This window comes from Octopus sinensis, linkage group LG15, assembly GCF_006345805.1.
Source record: "Octopus sinensis linkage group LG15, ASM634580v1, whole genome shotgun sequence".
Lineage (NCBI taxonomy): Eukaryota > Metazoa > Mollusca > Cephalopoda > Octopoda > Octopodidae > Octopus > Octopus sinensis.
The window spans coordinates 5461727-5489226 of NC_043011.1; the positions used below are offsets into that span (position 1 = coordinate 5461727).

The 27500-nt window shown below is 40.8% G+C and overlaps 2 protein-coding genes across 2 annotated transcripts in view; both read left to right on the forward strand.

The window, feature by feature from the left end:
* LOC115219940 (CDGSH iron-sulfur domain-containing protein 3, mitochondrial) overlaps positions 1 to 12154 on the forward strand; it is a 13212-nt gene extending 1058 nt beyond the window's left edge. Inside the window, exons 2-3 of the mRNA XM_029790243.2 lie at positions 4354 to 4444; positions 11878 to 12154. Coding sequence (XP_029646103.1) covers positions 4354 to 4444; positions 11878 to 12107 — 321 coding nt within the window. The 3' untranslated portion in view covers positions 12108 to 12154. The remainder of the gene's footprint in view (positions 1 to 4353; positions 4445 to 11877) is intronic.
* Positions 12155 to 25071: 12917 nt separating this feature from the next.
* LOC115219826 (oxidoreductase NAD-binding domain-containing protein 1) overlaps positions 25072 to 27500 on the forward strand; it is a 40156-nt gene continuing 37727 nt past the window's right edge. The window contains exon 1 of the mRNA XM_036509427.1: positions 25072 to 25214. The gene's annotated coding sequence lies outside the window, so the exon portion shown is untranslated. The remainder of the gene's footprint in view (positions 25215 to 27500) is intronic.

Below are 27500 nucleotides of genomic sequence, written 5' to 3' on the forward strand. Positions count from 1 at the left end.
CCAGTTCGTCGCCCTGTTGATTTCGCCTTATGACCCGTTGTTTTGTAGAATGTACTACTGCGGTACTTTGGCGCTATTGGTATTACAAGAGGTCGACTTTGCCTTTCATCCTCCTCGGGTCGATAAATTAAGTACCAGTTACGCTCTGGGGTCGATATTATCGACTTAATCCGTTTGTCTGTCCTTGTTTGTCCCCTCTATGTTTAGCCCCTTGTGGGTAGTAAAGAAATAGGTATTACTAGAAGACAGTATTATGTAACAACACGGTTGAGAAGTAAACATGGAACCAATGTATAATAAATGAGGGGCCACAACTCCATATTTTGGTTTGACACTACTAAAATCACTCGTTAGCAGCGCTTTCCCTCCGCCACTCGTCCTTAATGCAGTGGAAGAAATGGAAGTTGGTTACTGCATTCATAGCTGAATAGAATATGATACCGAAATACCGTAAACCTGTCGCTAAATAGCATTTTTCAAATTGTGACATTTGAGATGTTCGCGAGAGCAGGGCTTCTGACAAGGAGGTATTTGACTTCGTCCGCCACCCACCCGTCTCACTCACGAATGAAGTGATACCCGGGAGAGTTGATGTCCAAGTGTTCCAGTACACCCAGCCTCACAAACATCCGCGATAAAGGGGTGTTTTGGGGGTTATCTCAATTATAATTAGGAGACACTACTGTTTCTCGGTACAAGTATAACTGGGGTGGGTGTGCATGTCTTTCCGTATGGTTTATTTGTTTAGATTTCTCTTTCTCGTAATATTTTTTTTACTCGCTACCCGGCCTTTAAACCATTTTTACTGTATCTTTTGTAAATAGTGTTATGTTTTCCTTAAACTTTTCCCGACTCTTCGCCTGGCCTGCTAACTATTCTGCAGCTCTACGCCTTAGGGACAACGCAACTCAATGACAAAAAGGTTTGCCCTGTTACCCCATTATGGAGAGTTCACAACATAAGGGAAGTAACTCAGTATTCTGCTAGCGACTATTTTCGCGCTGTCGCTATGGTTTCACAAAACCTCTCTCGGTTCTTGTCTGGCAATGGTTCCGTTGAAACTGTTGGATTTTAGTTCCCGCTTGTATGTTTTTTTTTTTTTTTCATGTTGTAAGTAAATGGTGAACGGGAATAACAGTCGGAATTTGAAAGCAGATTGTGAATTCGGCTCAACGTAAGATAAAATTCTAGTGTGTGACCATCTCCTTCGTTATCTCTCTACACCGTCCCTGTCCAAGCATGTCTCTTACGTCGTTCCCGCCATCATCGCTATTATCATCATCATGATCATCGTCGTCGTTGTCGTCACCACCGCCACTGCCACCTCCTCCTCCATCATAGTCGTCATCACTCTCATCATCGTAGACGTCTCGTCATCATTCAAGAGCTCCGCACGGTTCTCGAAGCACGATCGGTAAACAAGTGTCGCCTTTGTCGGGCAGCTGACACTTTCCATCATACCCTGCAAAATAAGCTGAGAGTTTTCATCGAATCATCATCATCATCATCATCGTCATCATTTTTTTTCTGTATTTACACGCAAGCTTCTATTGTACCGGTGTGTGCATTATTATGTTTTGTGGGTGTAGAATTGTTTATATAAACACATGCATTCATACATACATACATACATACATACATACATACATGCATATATTTCTCATACCAGTTGCGTACTGAAATCGATCTAATCGACTGCCCCCCTCCCCCAAAATTTCGGGCCTTGTGCCTAGAGTAAAAAAAAAAAAATTATGTGTTTAGCACTGGGCAATGGATACTACTTAAGAAGAATGGTTCCGGTGCGCGCACTCGTGCATCCGCGCTAGCTAGTCGTGAATAGTCGATCCTACAACGACTACCTAAGCAAAGTGAATAAAACAGAAAATAAATAATTTTTTTAAACGAGATAAATAAAACAAAAATACAAGGTAAGGATCGACTATTCACGACTAGCTAGCGCGAGTGCGCGCACCGGGACCACTCTTCTTAAGTAGTACCTGGGCAATGATTGTGTAGAGCAGGCCTGGCCAACTCGAATTACGTTGAGGGCCACTTTAATCACAGAAAGTTTTTTGAAGGTCGCTTGTATACTTGATGCACCAATAATCAAATTACAGAATCAAGAATTTTTTTATACTTTTCGTTTGTTTAAAATTATAAAATTGTCTGCTATTGCTTTATTGCCACTTAGAAATTTTAAATTTATTTTGAAACTAATGTTTTACACAAACAATTTTATTTCGAAATTAAACAATACTTCCAGAAAGTATCAAGTGGGCCGCATGCGGCCTGTGGGCCTCAGGTTGCCAAGCAATTTTGTAGAGCAGTGCTTTTCAAACTTTTTGCTGGAGCGGAACCCCAAGGAAACATTCCACTGGCTCGAGGAACCCCTGTGCAATAATTTGATAGTCTTATGCACACATATCTGCACAGGAGAATTTTAAATTACTACCGATTTTAGCAGTTTTGTAACTTCTTGCGGAACCCCTGCACTGTACTGGCGGAACCCTGGTTGAAAACCACTGCTGTAGAGTATGAGTTGTACTATATGAAATCATTATTATTATTATTATTATTATTATTATTATTGTTGTTGTTATTGTTGACTGAGCCCCTTCTGAAGCTGATGACCTTGCGACAAAAAATTTGAAACCATTGTTATTATTATTAAGGGGGTGAGCTGGCAGAATTATTAGCCCACAGGGCAAAATGCTTAGCAGAATTTTGTCCATTGCTATGTTCTGAGTTCAAATTCTGCCAAGGTCGACTTTGCCTTTCATCCTTTCAGGGTTGATAAGTTAAATACCAGTCAGACACTGGGGTTGATGTAATCAACTAGTCCCCTTTAACAAAATTTCCCCCCTTGTGCCTTTAGTAGAAAGATTTTGTATTATTATTATGAATGTGGCAAGCTGGTAGAATTGTTAGCACACCAGATGAAATGCTTAGTGGTATTTCGTCTGCCGCTACGTTCTGAGTTCAAATTCCACCATGGCTGACTTTGCCTTTCTGGCTGGATAAATTAAGTACAGTGAAACATTAGGGTCGCTGCAATCGACCAGTCCCCACCCTGCAAATTTCAGGCCTTGTGCTTATAGTAGAAAGGATTATTATTATTATTATAGGTGCAGGAGTGGCTGTGTGGTAAGTAGCTTGTTTACCAACGACATGGTTCCGAGTTCAGTCCCACTGCATGGCACCTTGGGCAAGTGTCTTCTACTATAGCCTTGGGCCGACCAAAGCCTTGTGAGTGGATTTGGTAGACGGAAACTGAAAGAAGGTCGTTGTATATATGTATATATATATATATATGTGTGTTTGTGTGTCTGTGTTTGTTCCCCTAGCATTGCTTGACAACCGATGCTGGTTTGTTTATGTCCCCTTTACTTAGCGGTTCGGCAAAAGAGACCGATAGAATAAGTACTAGGCTTACAAAAGAATAAGTCCCGGGATCGAGTTGCTCGATTAAAGGCGGTGCTCCAGCATGGCCGCAGTCAAATGACTGAAACAAGTAAAAGAGTATTATTATTATTACCTCCTCCTTAGTGATGGTGGGGGTATTGTTTTCAGTTGTGTTTGTTTGTCTGTGGACAAGATATCTCAAGAACCACTGGATGGATTCAGAAGAAACTTTCAGGGAGGTTTGGCTTCATGACTGGCACAAACTGAATATATTTAGGGATTGATCCTGTACCAGACAAGGATTCTGGATTATTTTTCCTGTTTTTTTTTTACTTAACTTTTGAGTGGTCAGGTTCCTTTTTAGTATTCTCATTTGTGAGAGCAGTTGAGTTTACTTCAAATACTAGCTGACCATGTGCCATCAATAATGACAGCTAATTGTAGTATTTTATTTATAAATAAGGTATGAAATAAGGTACATAATAATCCCACATACAAACATTCACATACTTCCCTTGTTCACGTACACACACACACATATACTCACACAGAGTTGAAATGCTGATTTTTTTTCACCCCTTCCTTTCTCTCATTGCTATTTCTTTCTCTCATTCCCTCTCAGTCACAGCTATTACTCTCACTACTTCTCCTTCACTGAATTACTATTTTCCTCCTCCACATCCAGCGTGATTATGGACAAATATATATATACACACACACATATATAAAAATACTACCTTCATTATTACATTAGGAGATTCTCATTTAAAAAATCATCTCTGGCGTTGAGAGGATGTTGGTGTTGCCTTGACAGAGGTTTGCGCTCCCTGGGTGCTCTTCTTATTCTTATTCTTCTTATTCTTATTATTATTATTATTATTATTATTATTAATATTATTATTGTTATTGTTATTATTATTTCTGTTGATTTCCAACTGTATTTGTTTGCAGTATGGCCCTTGCAATGTGAGAGATCTTAAACCTGGTACAGTGAAATATTGGTGTGCTTGTGGACTCAGTCGAAGACAGCCATGGTGTGATGGTGAGAGAAAATTTATATATATATATATATTTATATGTATTCATTGATAACTTTATACATTAATATGTATTAGTAAAGTTTTTTCTGTAGTTAGGTATTTTAGTATTGGCATTATGGTGTAGGTCTGTTAATTATTAATGGTGTGAATCTGGTGAGATGGAAATGTAAGAAGGAGGAAGGAAGGACAGCTTTGGGGACATGGCTTTTGCATGAGATGATCTGAGAGAAAACCGGCTAAGATGTAAGAGTCAGTTTGTGCTGACTGATACTTCACACACACACACTCACACGCACACATGTGTGTATGTGTATGTATCTAGCCATGCTTGTGTACGAACAGCCATGCTACATGGCAGTGAAACATGGGCCATGACTGCTGAGGTCATGCGTAAGCTCGCGAGGAATGAAGCCAGTATGCTCCGATGGATGTGTAATGTCAGTGTGCATACTCTACAGAGTGTTAGTACCTTGAAAGAAATGTTGGACCTAAGAAGCATCAGCTGTGGTGTGCAAGAGAGACGATTGCGCTGGTATGGTCATGTGGCGAGAATGGATGAAGATAGGTGTGTGAAAAAGTGCCAATCCCTAGCAGTTGAGGGATACCGTGGAAGAGGTAGACCCAGGAAAACCTGGGACGAGGTGGTAAAGCACGACCTTCGAACTTTAGGCCTCACCGAGGCAATGACCAGCGACCAAGACCTTTGGAAATAGGCTGTGCATGAGAAGACCAGGCAGGACAAGTGAGTCCAGCCCACTTATGCATGTCTTTCCTCCCTTGGACACACAAAGACCTGTTGAGGCAAGCGAAGTCGAAATCGAACCTTATCCGACAATAGGCACCCATGCCAACCTCCCTTTATTGGACACTAAACTCTGCTTGCGAAGACCTGTTGGGGCAAGTGAAATCGAAATTGAACCAATCCTATGACTGGCACCCGGCAGTTTCCAGGACCGCTGGACTGACTCCTGTGCAGGTGGCAAGTGAAGAAACACCATTTCGACCCTGTGCTTGAGGAGATCCATTGAGTCAAGTACACCGACATCAAAATCAATGGAAACTGTAGTTGTGATCCCTGAGCCGGTGGCATGTAAGCAGCACCATCTGAAGGTGGCCGATGCCAGTGCCGCCTCGACTGGCTTCCGTGCCAGTGACACGTAAAATGCACCAATCCGATCGTGGTCGTTGCCAGCCTTGCCTGGCACCTATGCAGGTGGCACATAAAAAGCACCCACTACACTCACGGAGTGGTTGGTGTTAGGAAGGGCATCCAGCTGTAGAAACACTGCCAGATCAGACTGGAGCCTGGTGCAGCCTTCTGGCTTCCCAGATCCCCGGTCGAACCGTCCAACCTGATGCCCTTCCTAATGCCAACCACTCCAAGAGTGGAGTGGGTGCTTTTACATGCCACCGACACAAGGGCCAGTCTGGCTGTACTGGCAACAGCCAGGCTCAAATGGTGCTTTTTACGTGCCACCTGCACAGGAGTCAGTCCAGCGGCACTGGCAATGACCTTGCTCGAATGTTTTGTTCACGTGCCAGTAAGGTAACGCAGGTAATGATCACACTCAAATGGTGCTTTTTACGTGCCACCGGCACGGAAGCCAGACAGCTGATCTGGCAGTGATCCTGCTCGGATGGAGCTGTTAGCGCTCCACTGGCACGGGTATTGTATTTAAATTGTTGTAATGATTGCATTATTCAATTAAATGGAAGTTTCCAGAAATGGTTGTACTGCATCACTACTTGATAACCTGTTGCTTATTTTGATTTAATATATATATAGTCCACTTATGCATACCTTTCCTTCTGGGGACACAAAACTACTTGTGAAGACCTGTTGAGGCAAGTGAGAATCGAAATCGATCAACATCAATGGAAATTGCGGCTGTGATACCAGTGCCGGTGGCACGTAAGAGAACCATCCGAACGTGGCCGTTGCCAGCGCCGCCCCAACTGGCCTCGTGCCAGTGGCACGTAAAAAGCACCATCCGTTCGTGGCCGTTGCCAGCCTCACCTGGCCCCTGTGCCGGTGGCACGTAAAAAGCACCATCCAATCATGGCTGTTTGCCAGCCTCGTCTGACACCTGTACCGGTGGCATGTAAAAATCACCCACTACACTCACGGAGTGGTTGGCGTTAGGAAGGGCATCCAGCCATAGAAATATTGCCAGATCAGACTGGGCCTGGTGCAGCCATCTGGCTTACCAGACCCCAGTTGAACTGTCCAACCCATGCTAGCATGGAAAGCGGACGCTAAACGATGATGATGATGATATATATGCCACAAATGTGTTAAGACTGGCCCCTCTGGTGGTGAAAAGCACCCATGTGGTGACATGTAAAAGCGCCCATGCAGTACCATATAAAATGCCCATGCGTCACCAGCACCCGTGCAGTGCCACGTAAAAGCACCCAGCACATTCTGTAAAGTGGTCGGCATTAGGAAGGCCATCATCCAGCTACAGAAACCAAGCCAAATCAGGCTGGAGTCTTATGCAGCTCCCCAACCTTGCCAGCCCTGGTCGAACCTATTTCTTTACTGCCCACAAGGGGCTAAACATAGAGGGGACAAACAAGGACAGACAAAGGGATTAAGTCGATTATATCGACCCCAGTGCATAACTGGTACTTAATTTATCGACCCCGAAAGGATGAAAGGCAAAGTCGACCTTGGCGGAATTTGAGCTCAGAACGCAACAGCAGACGAAATACCGCTAAGCATTTCGCCCGGCGTGCTAACGGTTCTGCCAGCTCGACGCCTTGTCAAACCATCCAACCCATGCCAGCATGGAAAACGGATGTTAAATGATGATGATGATGATATATCGGATCATTAGTATAATATATTTAAAAGAAAAGGTATTTCTCTGTAATGCACTGTAATGCATGCCCAGTTACACATTAACCGGTTGTTGCATTTTCCAGACCAAAATACATGTTGCATGCACATGTAGGAAAACAAAAATTATTGTTAATGCTATTTGAAATTTTTACTTGGCAGTTCAATCTTACAATCTGGTTTGCTTTTGTGAAATAAGACGTCTAAAAATATTTATTGCTTAGTGTTCACTTGGCAGAATTATGAGATCTGTTCATTTTGGCTCACAGATTTTTTAATTTATTATTTCTAACTAAACAGTTTGAAACTTTGTATACTGGTGGAATGTCTTGTGCAGAACACGGTTTACTTTGAACATTTTTTACAAACTCACCGGTAAAATTTCCACTTATTTCTTATTTTAATTTTCCTAAAATTTTCGTTGCATCTTGTAACCTTTTCAATAGTCTTGACTCTGAGTCAAGACTATTGAAAAGGTTGCAAGACGCAACGAAAATTTTAGAAAAATAAGAAATAAGTGGAAATTTTACTGGTGAGTGTGTTAAATTATAAGGTACAAAAAGAAAATGACTCTCCCCAAACACAACAGAATATGCTTCAACACACGAACTCATATAAAGAATGTTGCAAACCAAATCCAAAGACAAAATTTCATATTTTAGAAGTTATTTCGTGTTAAAGTTGTCGTATTTGAATAATTTCAGCCAATCAACGACATGTATTTGGTTGAAGAATGGTACTGCTGTTTGTAATAGTAATCAGATTTTTTAAAAAAAGGGGGTTTTTTTTCACATAATTGTATCAATTCTGTTATGCAAATGACAGAATCAAAAAAAATTTGTAAAAATTCATAAAAATAGAAATGTTATGAGGGATTTTAGCATGTGTTTACATCATAATTCCACCAATCGTTTTTATTAAAGCTTATGTTTAGTTGTGTGTTATTTTCCCAGTTAATATATCTTATTCAGTTAATATTCTAGGTGCAGGAGTGGCTGTGTGGTTACAAGCTTGCTTCCCAACCACATGGTTCCAAGTTCAGTCCCACTGCCTGGCACCTTGTGCAAGCGTCTGCTACTATAGCCTTGAGCCGACTAAAGCCTTGTGAGTGAATTTGGAAGCCTGTCATAGATATATATATATATATATATATATATATATATATATGTATGTATGTATGTATGTATTTGTGTGTCTGTTTATCCCCCCACCATCGCCTGACAAACAATGTTGGTGTATTTATATCCCCCGTAATTTAGCGGTTCAGCAAAAGAGACCAATAGAATAAGTACTAGACTTACAAAGAATAAGTCCTGGGGTCGATTTGTTCGACTAAAAAGGCAGTGCTCCAGCATGGCCACTGCCAAATGACTGAAAAAAGTAAAAGAATATAAGAATTATTAATTCATCATTGTTTTTTTAATATCAAATGCACTTTCCGTTAATAACTGCTTTGTAGTATTTCATCTTCCAGGTTTCTGCTTTCCTGGATCATTAGTAATATATTTATGTATTTCATCCACAAAATCCTGAGTTACTGAGGGTTTTTGTGGTTTCTTTATATTATAGGCGCAGGAGTGGCTGTGTGGTAAGTAGCGTGCTAACCAACCACATGGTTCCGGGTTCAGTCCCACTGCGTAGCATCTTGGGCAAGTGTCTTCTGCTATAGCCCTGGGCCGACCAATGCCTTGTGAGTGGATTTGGTAGATGGAAACTGAAAGAAGCCTGTCGTATATATGTATATATATATATATGTGTGTTTGTGTGTCTGTGTTTGTCCCCCTAGCATTGCTTGACAACCGATGCTGGTGTGTTTACGTCACCGTCACTTAGCGGTTTGGCAAAAGAGACTGATGGAATAAGTACTGAGCTTACAAAGAATAAGTCCTGGGGTCGATTTGCTCGACTAAAGGCGGTGCTTCAACATGGCCGCAGTCAAATGACTGAAACAAGTAAAAGAGTAAAGAGTATATGTGTATGTGTGTGTATATATATATATATATATATATATATATATATATAAACAATAAACATCGCCCTCATCAAGCCTAGCCAGGCCCGGTTTCCCGGTTTCTGTGGCGTATGTGTTCCCCCACCCCAGCTGGACGGGACGCCAGTCCATCACAGCATTACTCAAGAAACAGGAAGAGAGAGTGAGAGAAAGTTGTCAGGAAAGGGTACAAGAGGGGTCGCCACCACCCCCTACCAGAGCCTCGTGGAGCTTTTAGGTGTTTTTGCTGAATAAACACACACAATGCTCAGTCTGGGAATCGAAACTGCAATCCTCTGACCGCAAGTCCGCTGCCCTAACCACTGGGCCATTGCGCCTCCATATATATAAATAGATATATGTATATGTGTGTGTGTATTAGATTATACATTAGATTCACTTCAACATTTATTTTTCAAAAACAATTGCAGTGTGGAAGATGCATCTATGCAGCATGAAGTTTTGTCAGTGAACAGGTCGCAGTTTCAGAGCGACAAAAATATTTTGACACAAATTAAATTTAAATGTTGAAGTGAATCTAACGGTTTTTTGTGTGTTCTTAAATGGTTTACAATCATTTTCCACGTTGCAATTGTTTTTGTTTCAGCACACGATCTCAGATCAAGTCACTTGCTATGCAAGTACATCTCCGTAATTTAATTTTCATTTGTGTCAGAATTTTTGTTGCTCGACGGCTATCGCAGACAAACTTTATCCAGGACAGACACCAGCTGACAGACAAGATTTAACCGACAGAGTATTTAATATGACACTTAGGGATCTCTTGTGTGATATTTTGGAGAAGAATGTTTTGGGAGAGGTTGCAGGGTACATGTGGACTATAGAGTTTCAAAAGCGTGGACTACCCCATTGTCATATGTTGTTCATAGTAAAAAAAGATCCTGAACATTATGATGAATTTGTTTATGCAGAACTTCTAAATTCATCAACACAACCAATTCTGTTTCAACATGTCACCAAAAGCATGCTACATGGACCATGTGGAAGAGACAAACCCAAAGCAACATGTATGGTTGATGGGAAATGTAAAAGACATTTCCCTAGAGACTTTCTGGAAAATACATGACACAGTTATAATGGCTATACACTTTACTGACGTTGAAATAATGGTTTTACATTTACAATCATCATCATTGTTCGATCGTGGTCGAGACAATGGAATTTACCATGCTACGCCAGACTTCATGGTCCATCATGGCATTACGGAGGTCCTGTTGCTGGATGCCTGTATCCCTGGAGATTACATCAGGGTAGGAGAGTGTGCGCCCTCTGGTATTGCGAGTGGATGGCTTCCAGAGGAGAAGAGTAGAAATTGCCTCGTTTTCAGCTCTACAACAATGTCCAGCAAACTGGACTCTTCTACCTTTCTCCTACATTTACAAAGTCTAATGATGAATTAGATAATCGTTCAGTATTACCATATTCTCTTCTTTTGAGGGAGGTCATTGTGATGAGAGATGAGTGAATCTGTAGAATCAGTTAAATATATTAGCAAATACATTCACAAAGGTCATGATCGGGTGACAGTCAATATTAGGGGACAAACCAATGCACAACGAACACACAAAGATGAAATTGAATATCATATCACTGGCCACTATGTATCCTCATCAGGGGCAGTCTGGAGGATTTTGGGGTTCAAATTACAGGGTTCATATCCTGCAATCAGACAGCTTACAGTTCATTTACCCCAGCAGCAATACATTTACTTTAATGTTGATGATGATATTGAACACGTTATCCACACACACACGACAGCTCCACTCTCACTGAATGGATGTGAGTCAACCGGGCACCACCAGCAATCCACTCATTTGCATGGACTTTACACTCTACTGATTTCCCTGAATTTTACACATGGAATAATAGTGAGAAGATGTGGCATCTCAGAAAAAAATAATAACACACTCAATTGGGTGTATCTATTTTGTTTCACCAAAGGAACAAGAGCTAGTCTATCTGAGAGCTTTACTATATCATATTCCTGGAGCTATATCATTTGAAGATATGAGGACTGTTAATGCTGTTGTTTGCCATAGTTACAAAAAGGCTGCAATAGCACATATGACCGTGAATACTATCGGACTATGGAGTTTGCAAATATTTCGGCTACTCCATATCAGATGTGAAGACTTTTCTGCTCCATTCTTAATTACTGCATTCTATATGTTTACTTATGTATATATATTACACATATATGTTAGAATGTAAAATACGCCATCTTAAGATAGCATGTTTGCACTAGTATGCATATATGTGTGTATATATATATATATATATATATATATATATATATATATATATATATATGTATGTATGTATGTATGTGTGTGGCACCTTGGGCAAGTGTCTTCTGTTACAGCCTCAGGCTGACCAAAGCCTTCTGATTGAATTTAGTCGGTGGAAGTTTCTGTCGTGCATGTACATGTGTGCATAAATGCTTGTGCTTCCTAACAGAGAAGAGGAAAATATACACACATGCATACAATATTTTTAAAATACAAATACAAACAACATCGAAAAAAATTCAAAGCACAAATGACAGTTTACTGTTTTTAATTGCAAGTAAATTCTCATTGTAGGTTCGCACAAGGGGACAGGAATAAAACCTATTCGTTGGGTTGTTCCGGAATCCCAAAGCCTGTACCAGATTTGTAATTGCAAGTACACAAAAAATCCTCCTCACTGTGATGCGACTCATGTTTATTTACCAACAGAAGTGCTGCATAGAAAGGCCACATGTGAGAACAAAAGTTCCCATGTAGACACATGCAAACTTTGCACTCAATGTGGTTGGGTGCCTGATTTTTAATACTAGAAACCTTCGTTATTAAAGAATTAAAAGCAAATACTTTATCTAAAGGGTGTTTCATTTTTCTTTTATGTTTTGGCTATTTCATAGGTTGGTGTGTAAAGGCTTGTGGCCTAATAGCTAGGGTGTTTGGTTCATGGTCATAAGGTCATTGGTTCAATTCCTGAAGAGGGCAGCTTGTTGTGTCTTTGGCCAAGGCATTTCCTTTCATTTCATGATGCTTTAGTCTATTCAGCTGGAAATGAGTACAAGCTGGGTGTTACTCACTGTCCAATGAAAATACACACATACACACAAAAACATATACACATAAAAACATATACACACAAAAACATATACACATAAAAACATATACACACAAAAACATATACACACAAAAACATATACACACAAAAACATATACACACAAAAACACATACACACACACACTCGCATACATATGCATCAGGCCATGTATCCATACATACACACATGCATAAGTTTGCTTCCCAGCCACATGGTTCCAAGTTCAGTCCCACTTTGTGGTACCTTGAGCAAATGCCTTCTACATTAGCTTTGGACCAAGTTAAAGTGTTAACCATGATAATATGTATTTCTATGTATGTATGTCTTTGTGTATACATACATGTATACATATATACGTGCATACATAGATAGATACATACATATGAGGTCTGATCAATAAGTATCCGGACTGTTGCCATAGTAACGAAGTAAAAGCATGCAGAGTGAAGCCACTTGGTACAGATTGACCTTGAACTCTGTTGTGTATGTGCACTAAGTTTCAAGGTTCTTGCTCACTTCCGCTGTTTAGAGCAGTGCTTGACAGGAAGGTGTGTAGTATGTGATCGTTGCATTGACCATGAGAGAGAAAGTTGTCTTGGTGATACCTGCTCGGAGTCCTACACAAAGTTGCAGAAAGTGTATGCGCTGCACACAAGTGTACGAGTGGTTCAGACGTTTCCAAGATAGCTGAAAAAATGTTGATATTGATGAACGTTCTGAGAGACACTCAGCCAGCAGAACTAAGGAAAACATCGCTGATGTGCGTGTAGCTGTGGGGGTAAATCAATGAGTCACCATCCGTGAGTTATCAGAGGATGTGCAGATTAGTTACAGTTCAGTTCAATTCATTATCACTGAAGGTTTGTGTATGAGATGCATGTCTGCCAAGTTTGTGCCAAAAGCTGCTTTCAAGCTGACCGAAAAGACACTTGGGTTTCAGTTGCACAAAATCTCTTTGATTGTATCAAGAATGATAAAAACTTTTTGTAAATCATGCATATGCCTCTGAGCAAGTATCACCAAGCTATTGGCAAAATTTGAGGCAGATTCTCTGCTCAATTTTCTCTGTCATCGTCAATGTGATGATCACACACTACACACCTTCCTTCCAAGCACTGCTGTAACCAGCGGAAATGAGCTTGAATGTTAAAACTTAGTGCACATGCATAGCAGTGTTGAAGATCACTGTGTGCCAAGTGGCTTGACTCTCCATGTTTTAGCTTCGTCACTATAGCAGCAATCTGGATACTTATGGATCAGACCATGTATGAATAATTTTGTTAGACTCTCAAGAATCAAGACACATCAACCTGTAGGATGCTAAAATTGGCTAGGTGCGATAACCTAGAGTTCACAGTGAAATAAACAAAATTGAAGACTCCAAGTGTTGGTAGGATGCTGTAGATATGCAAATACCAAATCCACTTTATAACTATGGATCCGTCTCTTTGAACTGTAGTTAACAAAGCTAAACACAAATGGCATTTAAGATTTGTGTGTATATGTATACACACGCACACACACATCCATTTATTTATTTGTGTGTGTGTGTGTGTATAGTTGTATGTTGTGGTTAAAATGCTGGGCTCGTGATCACAAGTTTGTGGGTTCAGTTTCTGTGTTAGTTTGTATCCTTGGTCAAGACACTTTATTTCACACTGCCCCAGTTTACTCAGTTAATGGTGGTGCAGCTCTCTCTTTTTCTGGATGTTCTGCTAGGTCAAGGGTGAAGAGGTGAGTTGGATGGGTGGGTGAGTGCAAGAAGGTGTCTATGTCAGCTTGTAACTACGCAGGCACCTAAAACACTTAGTGAAAGCATGGTACATGTTACTACGAAGCTATACTTTTTTAGAGCAAGCGTGATAGCTTGCTCTAACCGTATAACCTGATTGTGACTGGAGAGAAATATATCAAACATACTCTGCTGGATGTATAATGGTTATCATGTGGTCCGAAGGAAGAGAAAGGAAAACTAGGTCCAACCCTTTAGCATTCAGATTATTCTGTCAAATGTAATCCTTGTTTATTCAGTGTTTTGAGTTAATCCTGGATTATCTCATAGCTTCAACATTTTGATGATGTGAGTGTTTAATTTTAGAATGACATTGTAGGGTAAGTGTGAACGGCCAGATCTAGCAGAATATTTGGGATGGATTTGGTTGGTTTAAATGCTAAAGGAATTAGATGTTGTGTTGTTGCGGTTCTCAACCTGAGTACACACGGTTCTTGGGGGTTCTCATAAGATTTTGTTGTTAAACTTTATCTGTAAGAAACTGGTTATATTTCCACAATATACTTTTTAAAATACAATTCCTAATAATATTTAATGATAAAAATACAGCAAGATTTTTTTTTATATACATCGAATGGCTATGGTGGTCCAGAGGAGTAAAATAGGAATCTCAGGGGGTCCTTAGGCAAAGAAAAAATGGTTGAGAACCACTAATGTAGTTAATACAGTTCTATATTTAAGAGATGAGGAATTATTTACATTATTTACATTTGACAGATATTCGTCCTCATCTAGTTTGTTGTTAACTCAACATTTCGGCTGATATACCCTCCAGCCTTCATCAGGTGTCTTGGAGAAATTTTGAACATGGGTTCTCATTCCTAAGGTATTTTCGATATTATTAGTAGTAGTAGTATTAGTATTATCATTATTATTCAGGGCATATGGCATAGTGGTTAAGAGCGCAAGCTACTAATCCCAAGATTCCGAGTTCGATTCCAGGCAGTGATCTGAATAATAATAATAATGATAATAATAATAATAATAATAATAATAATAACAATAACAACAACATCGAAAAATACCTTAGGAATGAGAACCCAGGTTTGAAATTGCCCCATGACACCTGATGAAGGCTGGAGGATATATCATCCGAAATGTTGTGTTAAAAACAAACAAGATGAGGACAAATATCCGTTGAATGTAAATAATGCACTAATGTAGTGTGCAAGAGAGACAAGTGCATTCTTATGGACAAGAAATAAGTAAGAATGATGCCAAAAGAAGTGTCAGGAGATCCAAGTGGAATGGAAACTGTGGAAGAGGCAGACCAGAGAAGACGTGGGAAGAAGCGATGAAAACTGATGTCAGAATTTTGAACCTCATGAAGGAGACGACAAAAAAACCACGACAAGCGGTGGGATGCTGTGGCAGACCCATCCAACCTGTTACGTGGTTCAAACATTTCCCTTCTGTGAACAATCACTGCCCTGCTAAACACCCCGTGCTTACTTCACCCTGACATTTGCTACCCTTTGTGAGCACACAGTATCTACAAGGGGGCGCTGTCACCCAAGTTATGAATTATTGACATAGAAGTCTCTTCTGTGATTGGAAGACTTTTAGATTGTTGTTATCGTTATAAGGTGGCGAGCTGGCAGAATTGTTAGTACGCCGGGCGAAATGCTTATCGGTGTTTCGTCTGCCGCTACGTTCTGAGTTCAAATTCCACAGAGATCGACTTTGCCTTTCATCCTTTGTCTGTCATGTTTGTCCCCTCTATGTTTAATCCCTTGTGGGCAATAAAGAAATAAGATTGTTGTTATCGTTATTGTTTAACCTGTCCAACATTTGATTAAAGACATTCCAGCCATGACCACTTCACCTTTTGCTTTGTGCAGGAAGATGTCTGGGAAGGTATTATGTAATATGTCCTTTCCTTATTTAAGGTGATTTAATGTTCGATAGTTATTTCTTGATTGTCGAATAACCCTTTGAAGTTTCCTTGTTGGAAACTGGAATCGAAGCCAAGTAATCCCTTCAACATTACGACCCGTTTCCAATCGATATGTTTTTGCCCTCGATTCATTTTCCTTTCAAATGTCTCGTTAATTTTAAGAGACTGATTTATGTCCCTTGTTATTGTAAAAGTTACTTCCCTTGTATTGTCAACTATACAGAACGTTTATTTTCTTTTTGCTCTCATCGCAAAACGTATAACTCTTCCGTCGAATTTCTCGATATTTCTGTCTGCATACATCACTCCGCTCTCACCACCTCCGTCCACTACAAACACTCAGACTCACATTCCCACCTTAACTTCTCCACCCCCACACCCTACCCACAAAAAGCTCTCCATCCCCTACTCCCACGACCATGACTTTGAGGCCCAGTCTTAACTCATGGCTCGCCACATCACCCAAGTGTATATCCTCTCACCAATATTCAAACTGGCCTTGCTCGGACACGATCTCTGGACCGTGCCTCTGGTCTTTCTCCTCGCACCCGCCCCACCCTTACTCGTCTCCCGTTTCCTCTCAACCACCCCCCTCCACCCTACCACTCCAACGAACCATTCTCCGAGCCTTTCGGCGACTCCAGTTTGACCCCTCCACCTGACACATCTTCCCTAACCCACCCCTTCCCTCCTTCAAACGAGCCCATAATCTGCATGATCTCTTGGTCCATAGTTTCTTTCCTACGCTACCTCCCAGCCTGGCCCCTTCCCATGCTCTTGCACACGCTGTCACACCTGCCTCTACCCCCTCCAACACCACTATCCTCACTGGTATCCATCACCGACTCTTTTACCTGCACCTCCAGTAATGTTATTTACTTCTGCTTTCTCTCTCTTTCCCTGTACATTGGTCAAACGGGATGCCGCTTGGCTGATTGGTTCGCAGAGCACCTCTGAGGCATTAGAATCGTCAGTGACATCCCAGATTTGTTGCCTGTGTACTGTCAGTCTGTCCCTCAAGGGACAGTTCAGTAACTTTTATGGACTTTCCAAAATCGACAGAAGTAAAACCATAAACGAAGCCTGTAGCAAATCAACTTCTTTAGTCATAAATTTTCCACATCCGAAAGATCTCAAAATGAGACCAGTCCCTCGTGTGATACAAACAGACCCAGTAACTTTATTGACGTGGCCGGTCCCTCGTGTGAGACAAACAGACTCAGTAACTTCATTGACGTCCTCCTAAAACCTATTCTCTAACATAAACCGAGTTTTATAAGGGGTGATCTGAACTTTTTAAAACCATCTCCCGAACAAAACCAGCAAGGACTTCCTTTTGGTTTCATTCGATGCAATAAACCTCTACACTTCGATTCATTGCAAATAGAAGCCATATATTTCAGGCTGGAAAAATCCCCAAATGACATTCCTGATCGAATTGGAAAAGGATTCATCATTGAAGGAATAAAATTCATCTTACAGAACAACTTCTTCAACTCTAACGAGAACATTTATAGACAAAAATCGGGCACTGCAATGGGAACAAGGGTAGCCCCTACTTTTGCTAAACTTGTCATGACATACTTGGAAGTCCAAATATACGAAACACTAGACTGAAATTTGGAGACAACTTCCAAAAATATTTACTCACCAACTGGAAACGCTATCTAGATGATTATTTCATTCTGTGTTCGCATAACCTTGAGTAACTCTTAGAATGAAAAAAAAACTTAACGTTATTAACCACAATATCCAATTTACAATGGAATACAGCCACAAACAGCTACCCTTCCTGGGTATATTCAATCATAAAGAGAGATACTGAAAATGAAACCGACATCTAAAAGCCAACGGACTCAAAACAATATCTCCTATTCTCTTTCTGCCACCCAAAACACGAAAATAAATATACCGTTCATCTTAGCAAGAATTTGCACGATCGCATCAAACATCGAAACCCAAGATAAACGACTCCAAGAACTTAAAAACACATTACTAGAAAAAAAAATACTCGGCCAGTTTAATCAAGAACGGAATAGAACGTCCAAAAACGATAGACATCCAAGAGTTACGGTAAACAAGAAAATCCCATGATACACTTCAAACTTTATCTTACATATCAACACACAATCTGAGGAACATGAAAGCATACTACATCACCCACCATAACATACCTTTCCTTATGAATGACCTGCGAATGAAAAAGCATTGGAAACACATAGGATTACTAAAAGCAAGAGACAACCGCAATCCCTAAAAAGGTTACTCACCAAAAATACAACCCCACTAGTCAAAACATGCAACCACCCTAACTGCGGGACTTGCATGGGCTCAACATATAAGTTTAAGTCAGGTCAAACTTTTACCATAAAAAATCGAATAAATCTATGTCCTTAAATGTGGTGGGCATGATAGAGACTACATAAGTCAAACTAGTTTGACCTTGAGGACAGAGTGACGGTACACAGGCGACAAATCTGGGACCCCACGACCAGAAATATTCCAGTAAGCAAACGCCTAGACATAAATCAGAAATACCAAATGTCTCCCTCTCTATCAATGCACCGGAAACACTTCAACCCAATTCCGATTGAATAAGGAACGCATACTCATTAAAAATATAAACCACTGCTGAATATCCTTTAGAAAGAAGAAAAAAAAACTCAATTTCTCTGCACATCCCCCACCCAAAAAACAACAACAACAACCAGCTATAACAGGCATAATTCGAAAATTTTTGTAACAGTCTTCCTCTCGGGTTTCGAAACCGCAACTCTAAATCGCCATACAAACACCAGTTGCTGTCGTCACCTCTCTCTAGACTAATGAAATTTTACCTCCGATCAGAACAGGTCCTTTAGGAAATAAAACAAACTTATAAACCACATGGGTTTGTTTATGTTTCTGAACAAGATCGTCGCTTTCCGTGGGGGAAGAGGGGATCTTTTGAAGTCGGCGTGCATTTACACACCACACTTTCTGTCTCACACGTCCCATCAAATACACACACATCAATTCCTCCGCTTCACGTCGACCTCAAAAGATAAGTTCCCTCTCCCTCTCTCTCTTTCACTTTTACGCCAACTTCAAAAGATCTCCTCTCCACCCCACATAAGTAAAATAGTAATTTTTTACGGAGAGCGACGATCTTGTTTAGAAACATAAACAAACCCACGTGCTTTAAGAAGTGATGTAAACTGTTCGCCCTAGATTTCACTTCAGCCTTATCTGATACGTCCGTCGGCCTCCTCATCAACAACCTTCATCTGCCCGTCCGCCAAAGAAAATCCTACTGACTTCTATATTTTCATACCCATTATTTCTCCTCTCATTCTAGACATATCAAATTGGCTCTGCCATTCTTTCAGTTTCTCAATCTTCTCCACTTGACCAGAACCGATTTAGTTTTCACTTCCAAATCTGAAGAAATGCAACACTTTTTCAACCGAGGACGCCACACTTTGCTGGGCCCAAACCCTCAACTATACACCTGCTCTCTTACCACTTCTACTCACTCATGTCTTATGGCCTGCATCCCACTTTTACATATCAAGTGGAAAATCGAGGATGTGACAGCTGGGTTAGATCGATAGATCGATAGACCGAGAGATAGATAGGTAGATGGATAGGGAGAGAGAGAGAGAGATTCGTTTCCAGTTGAGTAACCTGGAACAGCGTGAATGAAATGCTTGTTCAAGGACACAGTGCACTGCTCCGTCCAGGATTCGAACTTACGACTTTCCGATCGTGAGCCCAACAACCTAACTTCTTGGCCATCTATCTATCTATCTGTGCGTGCGTCCGTTCGTCCGTCCGATATATAATTAGCACGTCCACGTTCAAACCCGCCGGACGTAGTAAGAGAGGGAATATGTAGGTCAACGTTTTATTTTGGGAGTTGGAGACGAAGAGTGACAGAAGGGAAATGTTGCGGGGGGGGGAAGGAGGTGGGAGGAGAGTGCAAAAAAAAATTTTGCTTCAAGTGAGGTAGAGAGAGAGAGAGGGGGTGGAGAGAAAATAAGAGCATTTCGTGTGGGGGGAAAGAAAAGTAGGCAAAGAGAGAAGAGACGAAGGAAAGGGAAGGTAAAGGAATTTGGAATTTGTGTGAGGGTGAGGTAGGGAGTTAGAGAGAAATAGAGTGAAGGAGGGGAAAAGAGAGAGAGAACAAGAGCAATAAGGGAGGCGGAGGTGGGGGAGCAGTAGGAGAGGCCTGTAAAAGTCGAAAGACAAATAGCGGAGGAGGAGGGTAAAGAAAGACTAAGAGTGGTAAAAGAAGGAGTGGGGGGTGATGATGTCGGAAGGAATTGCTTGTTAAGATGCAAGGAGGGAGGGAAGGGGGCGGTTCTTTTGATGGAAAAGGTGTGAGCAGGACGAGAGAAATGTGAGAGTGAAGATCACAGACGACAGGACGAGTTACTTGGTAAGTGAAACCGGATTAGTAAACAATTTATACACGGATATAAACGCCTCGCGCGCGCACAAACACACACATACACGTACACGCGTACACACACGCACTCATACACATACATGTGCTCACAGAAGTACAGACATAATGGAAAGTTCGGGGACAACAAAAGCTGTGCGTTAAACACTTAATGACAACTGAAATAGTGAAAGGCCGGGACTGAGGAAGACAGACAGGCAGACAGACAGACCGACAGGAAGGCAGACAGACAGACAGACAGATATGTTTCTTTATTAGCCACACAGGGCTGCACACAGACAGGACAAATTACAAGGTAGAGCTTTTCTTTTGGGGGTAAAAAAAAGGGGGTTTGGTTTTCGATCAAAAGGGATCGTAAAAGGAAAGAAAGAGGACAAAAAAGGGGGGGATAAAATTTAAAAAAAAAAAAGGTGGGGGAGGGAAAGGAAAAAAATTTGATCAATAGGGATCGTTATCACAGAAATGTCAATATGAAGTGTAAAGGGGAGGACAGGTGAGGTTTACCCGTGGAAAGAAAAGTCTACGGAAAAGACCACGGTAACCTCGGTCAATGAAGTCACATGTTATATTTCTTTCTTTTTTTTTTGCAAATAAGCAACTCTCTGTATTAATTTTTACGGTTCATAGAATCATAGTCAACGTGGCTTCGTCATTCATACGTGCCATCCTTGCTACATTCACCCATCTTTTTTTTAAACATTCACTAGACAAAGATAGATAGATAGATAGATAATGTTTCTATATTAGCCACACAGACGGGATAAATTACAAAGTAGAGCTTTTCTTTTTGGAAGGAAAAAAAAAACGATCAACAGGGATCGTGTATCACAGAAATGTCATGATGTAAAGTGTAAAGGGGGAAGCAAATAAGGTTTATTCGTGGAAAGAAAAGCCTACCGAAAAGACCACGGTAACCTCGGTCAATAATATCACGTGTTAACACATTTATTTGCAAGTAAGTAACTCACTGTTTTAAATTTTTCCGGGTTCATAGGATTATGCTCAAGGTGGCTTCGTCATTCGTACGTGCCATCCTTGCTACATTCACCCATCTTTTTTTTAAACATTTGCTAGACAAAACTTGCCTCTCTACTCTCACTTTCCTTTTCAAGTGATACTTGAAGAAGTTGAGAGATTGACCAGAGAGGAAAGTGTTTGTCTCTAAGAGATAGATAGATAGATAGATAGATAGATAGATAGATAGATAGATAGATAGATAGATAGATAGATAGATAGGTAGGTAGGTAGGTAGGTAGGTAGGTAGGTAGGTAGGTAGGTAGATAGGTAGATAGATAGATAGATAGATAGATAGATAGATAGGTAGGTAGGTAGGTAGACAGAGGTAGAGAGAGTGAGAGAAAGAGAGGGGAAGAGAGAGAGGGGTGCTGGATGTGAAGAAAGGACAAGGAGCTGGAACAAATGGCACAAGGAACTCTGTCAGTGGCTCTCAGGCCCCAGGGAGACTACATAAGATTTTTGGTCCACACAATCAAACTAGAAAATTAGGGATTCACAGTATTATTTTAAGGGTCCATGAAAAAATTTTGCTTTATATGTATTCATTGCAAGAATCAGCTAGGATTCTGTCCCTAATGCTTTATGTAGTTCAACAGGATTCTGGTGCCTGAAACCTGTCGTCTCAGAGAGTTTCTATTGTAAACCTATACAAGTGAATGGATGAAATGCGTAGAACATAGTGGAGAACAATGATGAACAAGAAAGGAGCGAGTGTGTCACCCTGCAGAACACTTGCTTTGACTTCAAAGAAATCAGTCTCTCCATCAGGAGATATAACTGTGGCTGTGGTGTTTGTATACAGCAACAATCCTGGGAGGAACACCATAGAGTGCAAGGATTTTGAACATAAGATCTCTGCTGATGGAATTAAATGCTTTGCAAAAGTCAACAAAACAGATTGTGATGCTCTTGTTAAGCTTTTTCATTTCCTCCAGTTTGCAACAAATGAAGAGGATTTGAACAGTTGTTGTCTGGCCCCTTCTAAATCCACTCTGATTCTTATGAAGAAGTGGATCAAGCATAGATACTATCCTATTAAGCAGAAGTTTGTTATAAACTTTTGCTGCAATTGGGATCAGAGTAATGCCTCTGTAATTTGCTGCACTTGTTAGATCACCATTTTTGGGGACAGGGACAAGTCCATCCTTCAACCAAACTGATGGAGGCAAATGATGTGCATATGTGTCGCTGCAGAAACCTAGTAAGGTTTCATGAAATATCGGATCTTTCCACAGTAATGTTGGTATGTTATTGAGTCCTGGAGATTTATTGTTAGCAAAACTACTCAGATCAAACTAGTGGCGTAGATCAACACAAAAGGAACTAGAGAAAGGGGGACATTCATGGCAGAGTATAAGTACAGAAGCCAAAAATTATGCGACATGGAATTTAACTATAAGTGGCCTATACTCTGCATTGGAGGGTTAAAGGCAAGATAGAAAAAAATAACTACTGAGAGCTACTTTGAGCCCATCCAATGTGAAATTGCTTCTCTCACACGATCATCTGCATGAATTGATCTGTGCTTTATTCTTTCCTTCTTTGGAAGTTTTGAAAGGGCAGTTTCTTCTGTGGCTTATACGAGGTTATGATATTGTATGCCAATGTCATCAGTGTTCTCTGAGTGCATTTCAAACCGGTTTTTAACATCTACTGCAAATGAGTGCACTAAGACTTTATCTGATGTTACTTTGGACCAGTCCACCTGTTTCATGAGGTTTGGGACTGGTGGTTTTGATGATCTAAGGCTGAGAACGGTGCATATGGAAGCAACTCTATGATCTCAGTCAATAGATGCGAAGGAGGAGTATGCCTGTGCATTATGGACACTCTTCTTCCACTTGCTCCTCACAAGTATGTTATCAATTTGTGAATAAAACCCTGATCGGTGCTGGAATGTCCACAAACACTTTTGGTGTTTCATGAACCTTGTGTTTGCAATCTGAAGTTGGAACTCATGAGCAGAATGAATCAGCTCTATCCCATTCTGGTTAGTCTCCTTTTGGGGCATTAAAATCACCTGCTATAACAAGGAAGTTGTGGGAAGGGAAACTTTCTATTACTCCCTTCAGATTGGAGTAGAAGTCGTCTGGAAGTTTCTCATTACTTGTTTAAGTTGGGCAGTAACACGCAATGAATATGGTTTGAGGGTTACTACTCAGCTCGGCAACGATTATACAGAGAGCAGGTTCTCTGAGGCTCTTGGAGACAAGAGAATACCAACACCACCTATAGTAGAGCCCTAGGAGTTTTTGATAGCAGAGGTCGTAATAAGTTTGTATCTATCAAGGTTGGTGTACTTCAAGTCTGTGTCAGAGTGATGATGCCTGTGTTCTTGGATGCTCAAGATATCACCTTTGTTCTTTACACAGTGAAGTTCTTGTTTTCTCTTTGTCTTTGATAAAGTGCTGTAGACAACAGGTCTTTTGCACTTCATAGGTTTGTTTGTTGTTCCTGCATCTACCTCTATCTCTTCACAGCTACCTGCTCTAAAGAGTTTAGAGGTAGCTGGTCGTATATTTCATGGGAAACAAGGTGAGAATATGGAACTGAACAAGCAGGAGCTTGAATTCTGGTGCTGCAAGGGAACGTCATAGTAATTGTTTTGGTAGGTGATACAGAAGTGGATCGCCAGTCCTACATCCGGGTATTTTTACATACGAAGCACCATCACAAGCCACGAGGTAAATTTATCCCATGCCAGACTCCAACTTGGTATTTCAGTTCCACAGCTGGTTTTCTTATAAGAGATTTCCTTCTCCTAGGCAGGCTGCCTTCTCCTCGGCTCAGGGAGTCCTGTCTATCCCATTCCAGCTATGCAGGGCATGGGCATTATGCCAAATAGGGTGTACCCCCAGATACCTCAATCACAGATAGAGAGAGATGAAGATAAAATAGAGATAAGAGAATAAAATAAATTCAGAGATGTAGAAGTAAATAAAAATTAAAAAATTTGCACAATATATAAAACGTAACACTCACAAAAATACACGCATACAATACACATACACACGCTCGTGCACACACACACACACAGACATGCAGACACACACATGCACACACACACATACACTGACATGCACGTGCACACACACACACTCACACAAACTTTCACACATGCTTCATAACCAAACATTGTTGAATTGGCCATTGACTACACAGTAGTTCTTTTGCCCTTTGACGGGCCTTAGTTTCTGTCCTGCAGGGTTTCCAACACCACCCTCCTCAGTAAGCAAGCTTGATAGGGTTGCCAGTCTAGTCACTGATGACCCGACCATGTGACAGGTTGTACTGGGCTACATGTTGCCTGTAGTGCTGAAGAGCAACCCGACAGTGCCTAGGTAGGTTTCTGTGAGAAAGGAATGTGGCCTGTATGTAGGTTCTCATCATTTCCTATGTATTCTAATCCTCAAGGCCATAACAGAAGAGTTGAAGACCAGTTGTCTGTGGGAAGTTTTGTGTATAAATGACCTCGTTCTCTTAACTGAATTAAAGATATGTAGTTGTTGGTGAGTGATTTCACGCCAATCAGTAAAGTGAGTGTAAGGTGTCTGCACGTCTGTGACTCCTGTGTAGTAGCAGCACTGTTTCGTATGTGGGTGTGATAACTCACTGAGGGTCTCACCTGAGATTATTGGAAGCTAAAGTGGAAGGCCCAGTCTTATATATGTAGGTAATTAACCTTTTTGATGCTAACCTACCTGAAACCATTCCTGCTTCTATGTTACAAACCACCTGTTGTAAAATTATTTTAATTAACATTTTCCATCAGAATTTCATACTAATTCATGTTCAAACACTAGATTAATGACGACAAAGTTATTTTCAAAAACTATTATTTTCAAATTTAACCAAAACAAAGTTTATATCAATAGAAATATGATAAGAAGAGGGCTAAAGGTAATTTGCGAGTGATAAAAATAATTATATATATATATATATATGGATGACTAAATTACATCAGTTACTATAGCCCACTGTTTGTATTATAGTGCATTGTTGTACCATTCAAAACTTTTTATTCTTTTACAAACAATACACAATGCTTCAAACAAACTACAATACTCTCCTTTCTTTTATTTCCTGTTGATAATTGTGTTCTTAGATTCTTTGATTTTAGACTCTTTTATTGGTTTCATTGTTGTTGTAATCAGAAATATTAAATTTCTAAATGTCTCAAAGAGACATGAGTGGTGGTGGAGCGATAGAGTGGTTGCATAATGTCAACTTTGAGACATTTAGAAATTTAATATTTCTGATTACGGTAACCAGTGAATAGATTTCACTGTAAATATATATATTTGTGAAGGCTGGACAGGCTCCTCAATCAGCAGATCTCACTATCCTGGGCTGATGATGGGTTAAGACCCAGAAACATGCATGTCCTCAGGTGTGAATCTTGGCTGGTAGGGGTGCTTGCCTCCCCTTCACAAATATAAGGACACAGAAAATGTGTCAAAGCCGACAGGAAGCGTTCGATGCTTCCTAGGGCTAAACAGCGGTGGTGTAATTCCCATACGGGACTGTCACGATTGTTGTTGTTTAACATCAAGTAAATCCTCATGCAAAAAAAAATATCTAGAGTTACGAAGCCTTCAAGGCATAGCAATCCCATTTGTTTTCATATATCAGAAAGTATGTTGCATTGTCGAATTTATCGCTGACGTGGCCGATGACAGTATCGCCTGGTTGGCACTTGTGCCAGTGGAACGCTAAAAGCACCATCCAAGCATGATCGTTGCCAGGGCCGCTGACTGGCTCCCACGCTGGTGGCACGTAAAAAGCACCATTCAAGCATGATCATTACCAGCGCTGCCTTACTGGCACATGGAAAACAACGTTCCAGTGTGGTCGTTGCCAGTGCCACTAGACTGGCTCCCATGCAGGTGGCAAGTAAAAAACACCATTTGAGCATGGTTGTTGCCAGTACTGCCTGACTGGCCCTCATGCTGGTGGCACGTAAAAAGCACCCACTACACTCTCGGAGTGGTTGGTGTTAGGAAGGGCATCCAGCTGTAGAAACACTGCCAGATCAGATTGGAGTCTGGTGCAGCCTCCTGGCTTGCATCTTGGCATCTTGGGCAAGTGTCTTCTGCTATAGCCCCGGGCTGACCAATGCCTTGTGAGTGGATTTGGTAGACGGAAACTGAAAGAAGCCTGTCGTATATATGTATATGTATGTTTGTGTGTCTGTGTTTGTCCCCCTAGCATTGCTTGACAACCGATGCTGGTGTGTTTACGTCCCCGTCACTTAGCAGTTTGGCAAAAAGGGAACAAAGAATAAATACCGGGGTCGATTTGCTTGACTAAAGGCGGTGCTCCAGCATGGCCACAGTCAAATGACTGAAACAAGTAAAAGAAAAAAAAGAAAAAAGAATACATACATACATATATGAGGGTGAGTCAAAAAGTAATACCATTTTGTTTAGGACAGGTATAATTACCAACACAGGATCATGTATCAAACAGCAAAATGAAGCTTATTATGAGTTTATTGTTTTTCCTTTTGGCAAGAAATCAACCAGAATAACACCTTGAGCATCCCAAAAGACAGTCTCCATGATTGTTCCAGCTGACTTTTGCATCTTTTTCGGTAGTGGTGCCATTCTATTGACTGCCTCTTTGATTCCAGTTCATAATGATGAACCCATGTTTCATCACCTGCTATGACCCTTTGATAGGTGTTGTCTCTTTGACTTTGTAGTGAAGAAATGGCTCAAAAAATAGTCAACAGAATTTTACGGGGCAGCAATACATGTCATTCGAAGGTGGAACATTGTTATTGAGAGAAACGGTGACTATATTGAGAAATAGGGATGTGATTCACAGAGGACCAGCTTCATTTTGATGTATGATACATGTTCCTGTGCTGGTAATTATACCTGTCCTAAACAAAATGGCATTACTTTTTGACTCACCCTCAAGTGTCCTCGTTACCAGCGTTGCCTTACTGGC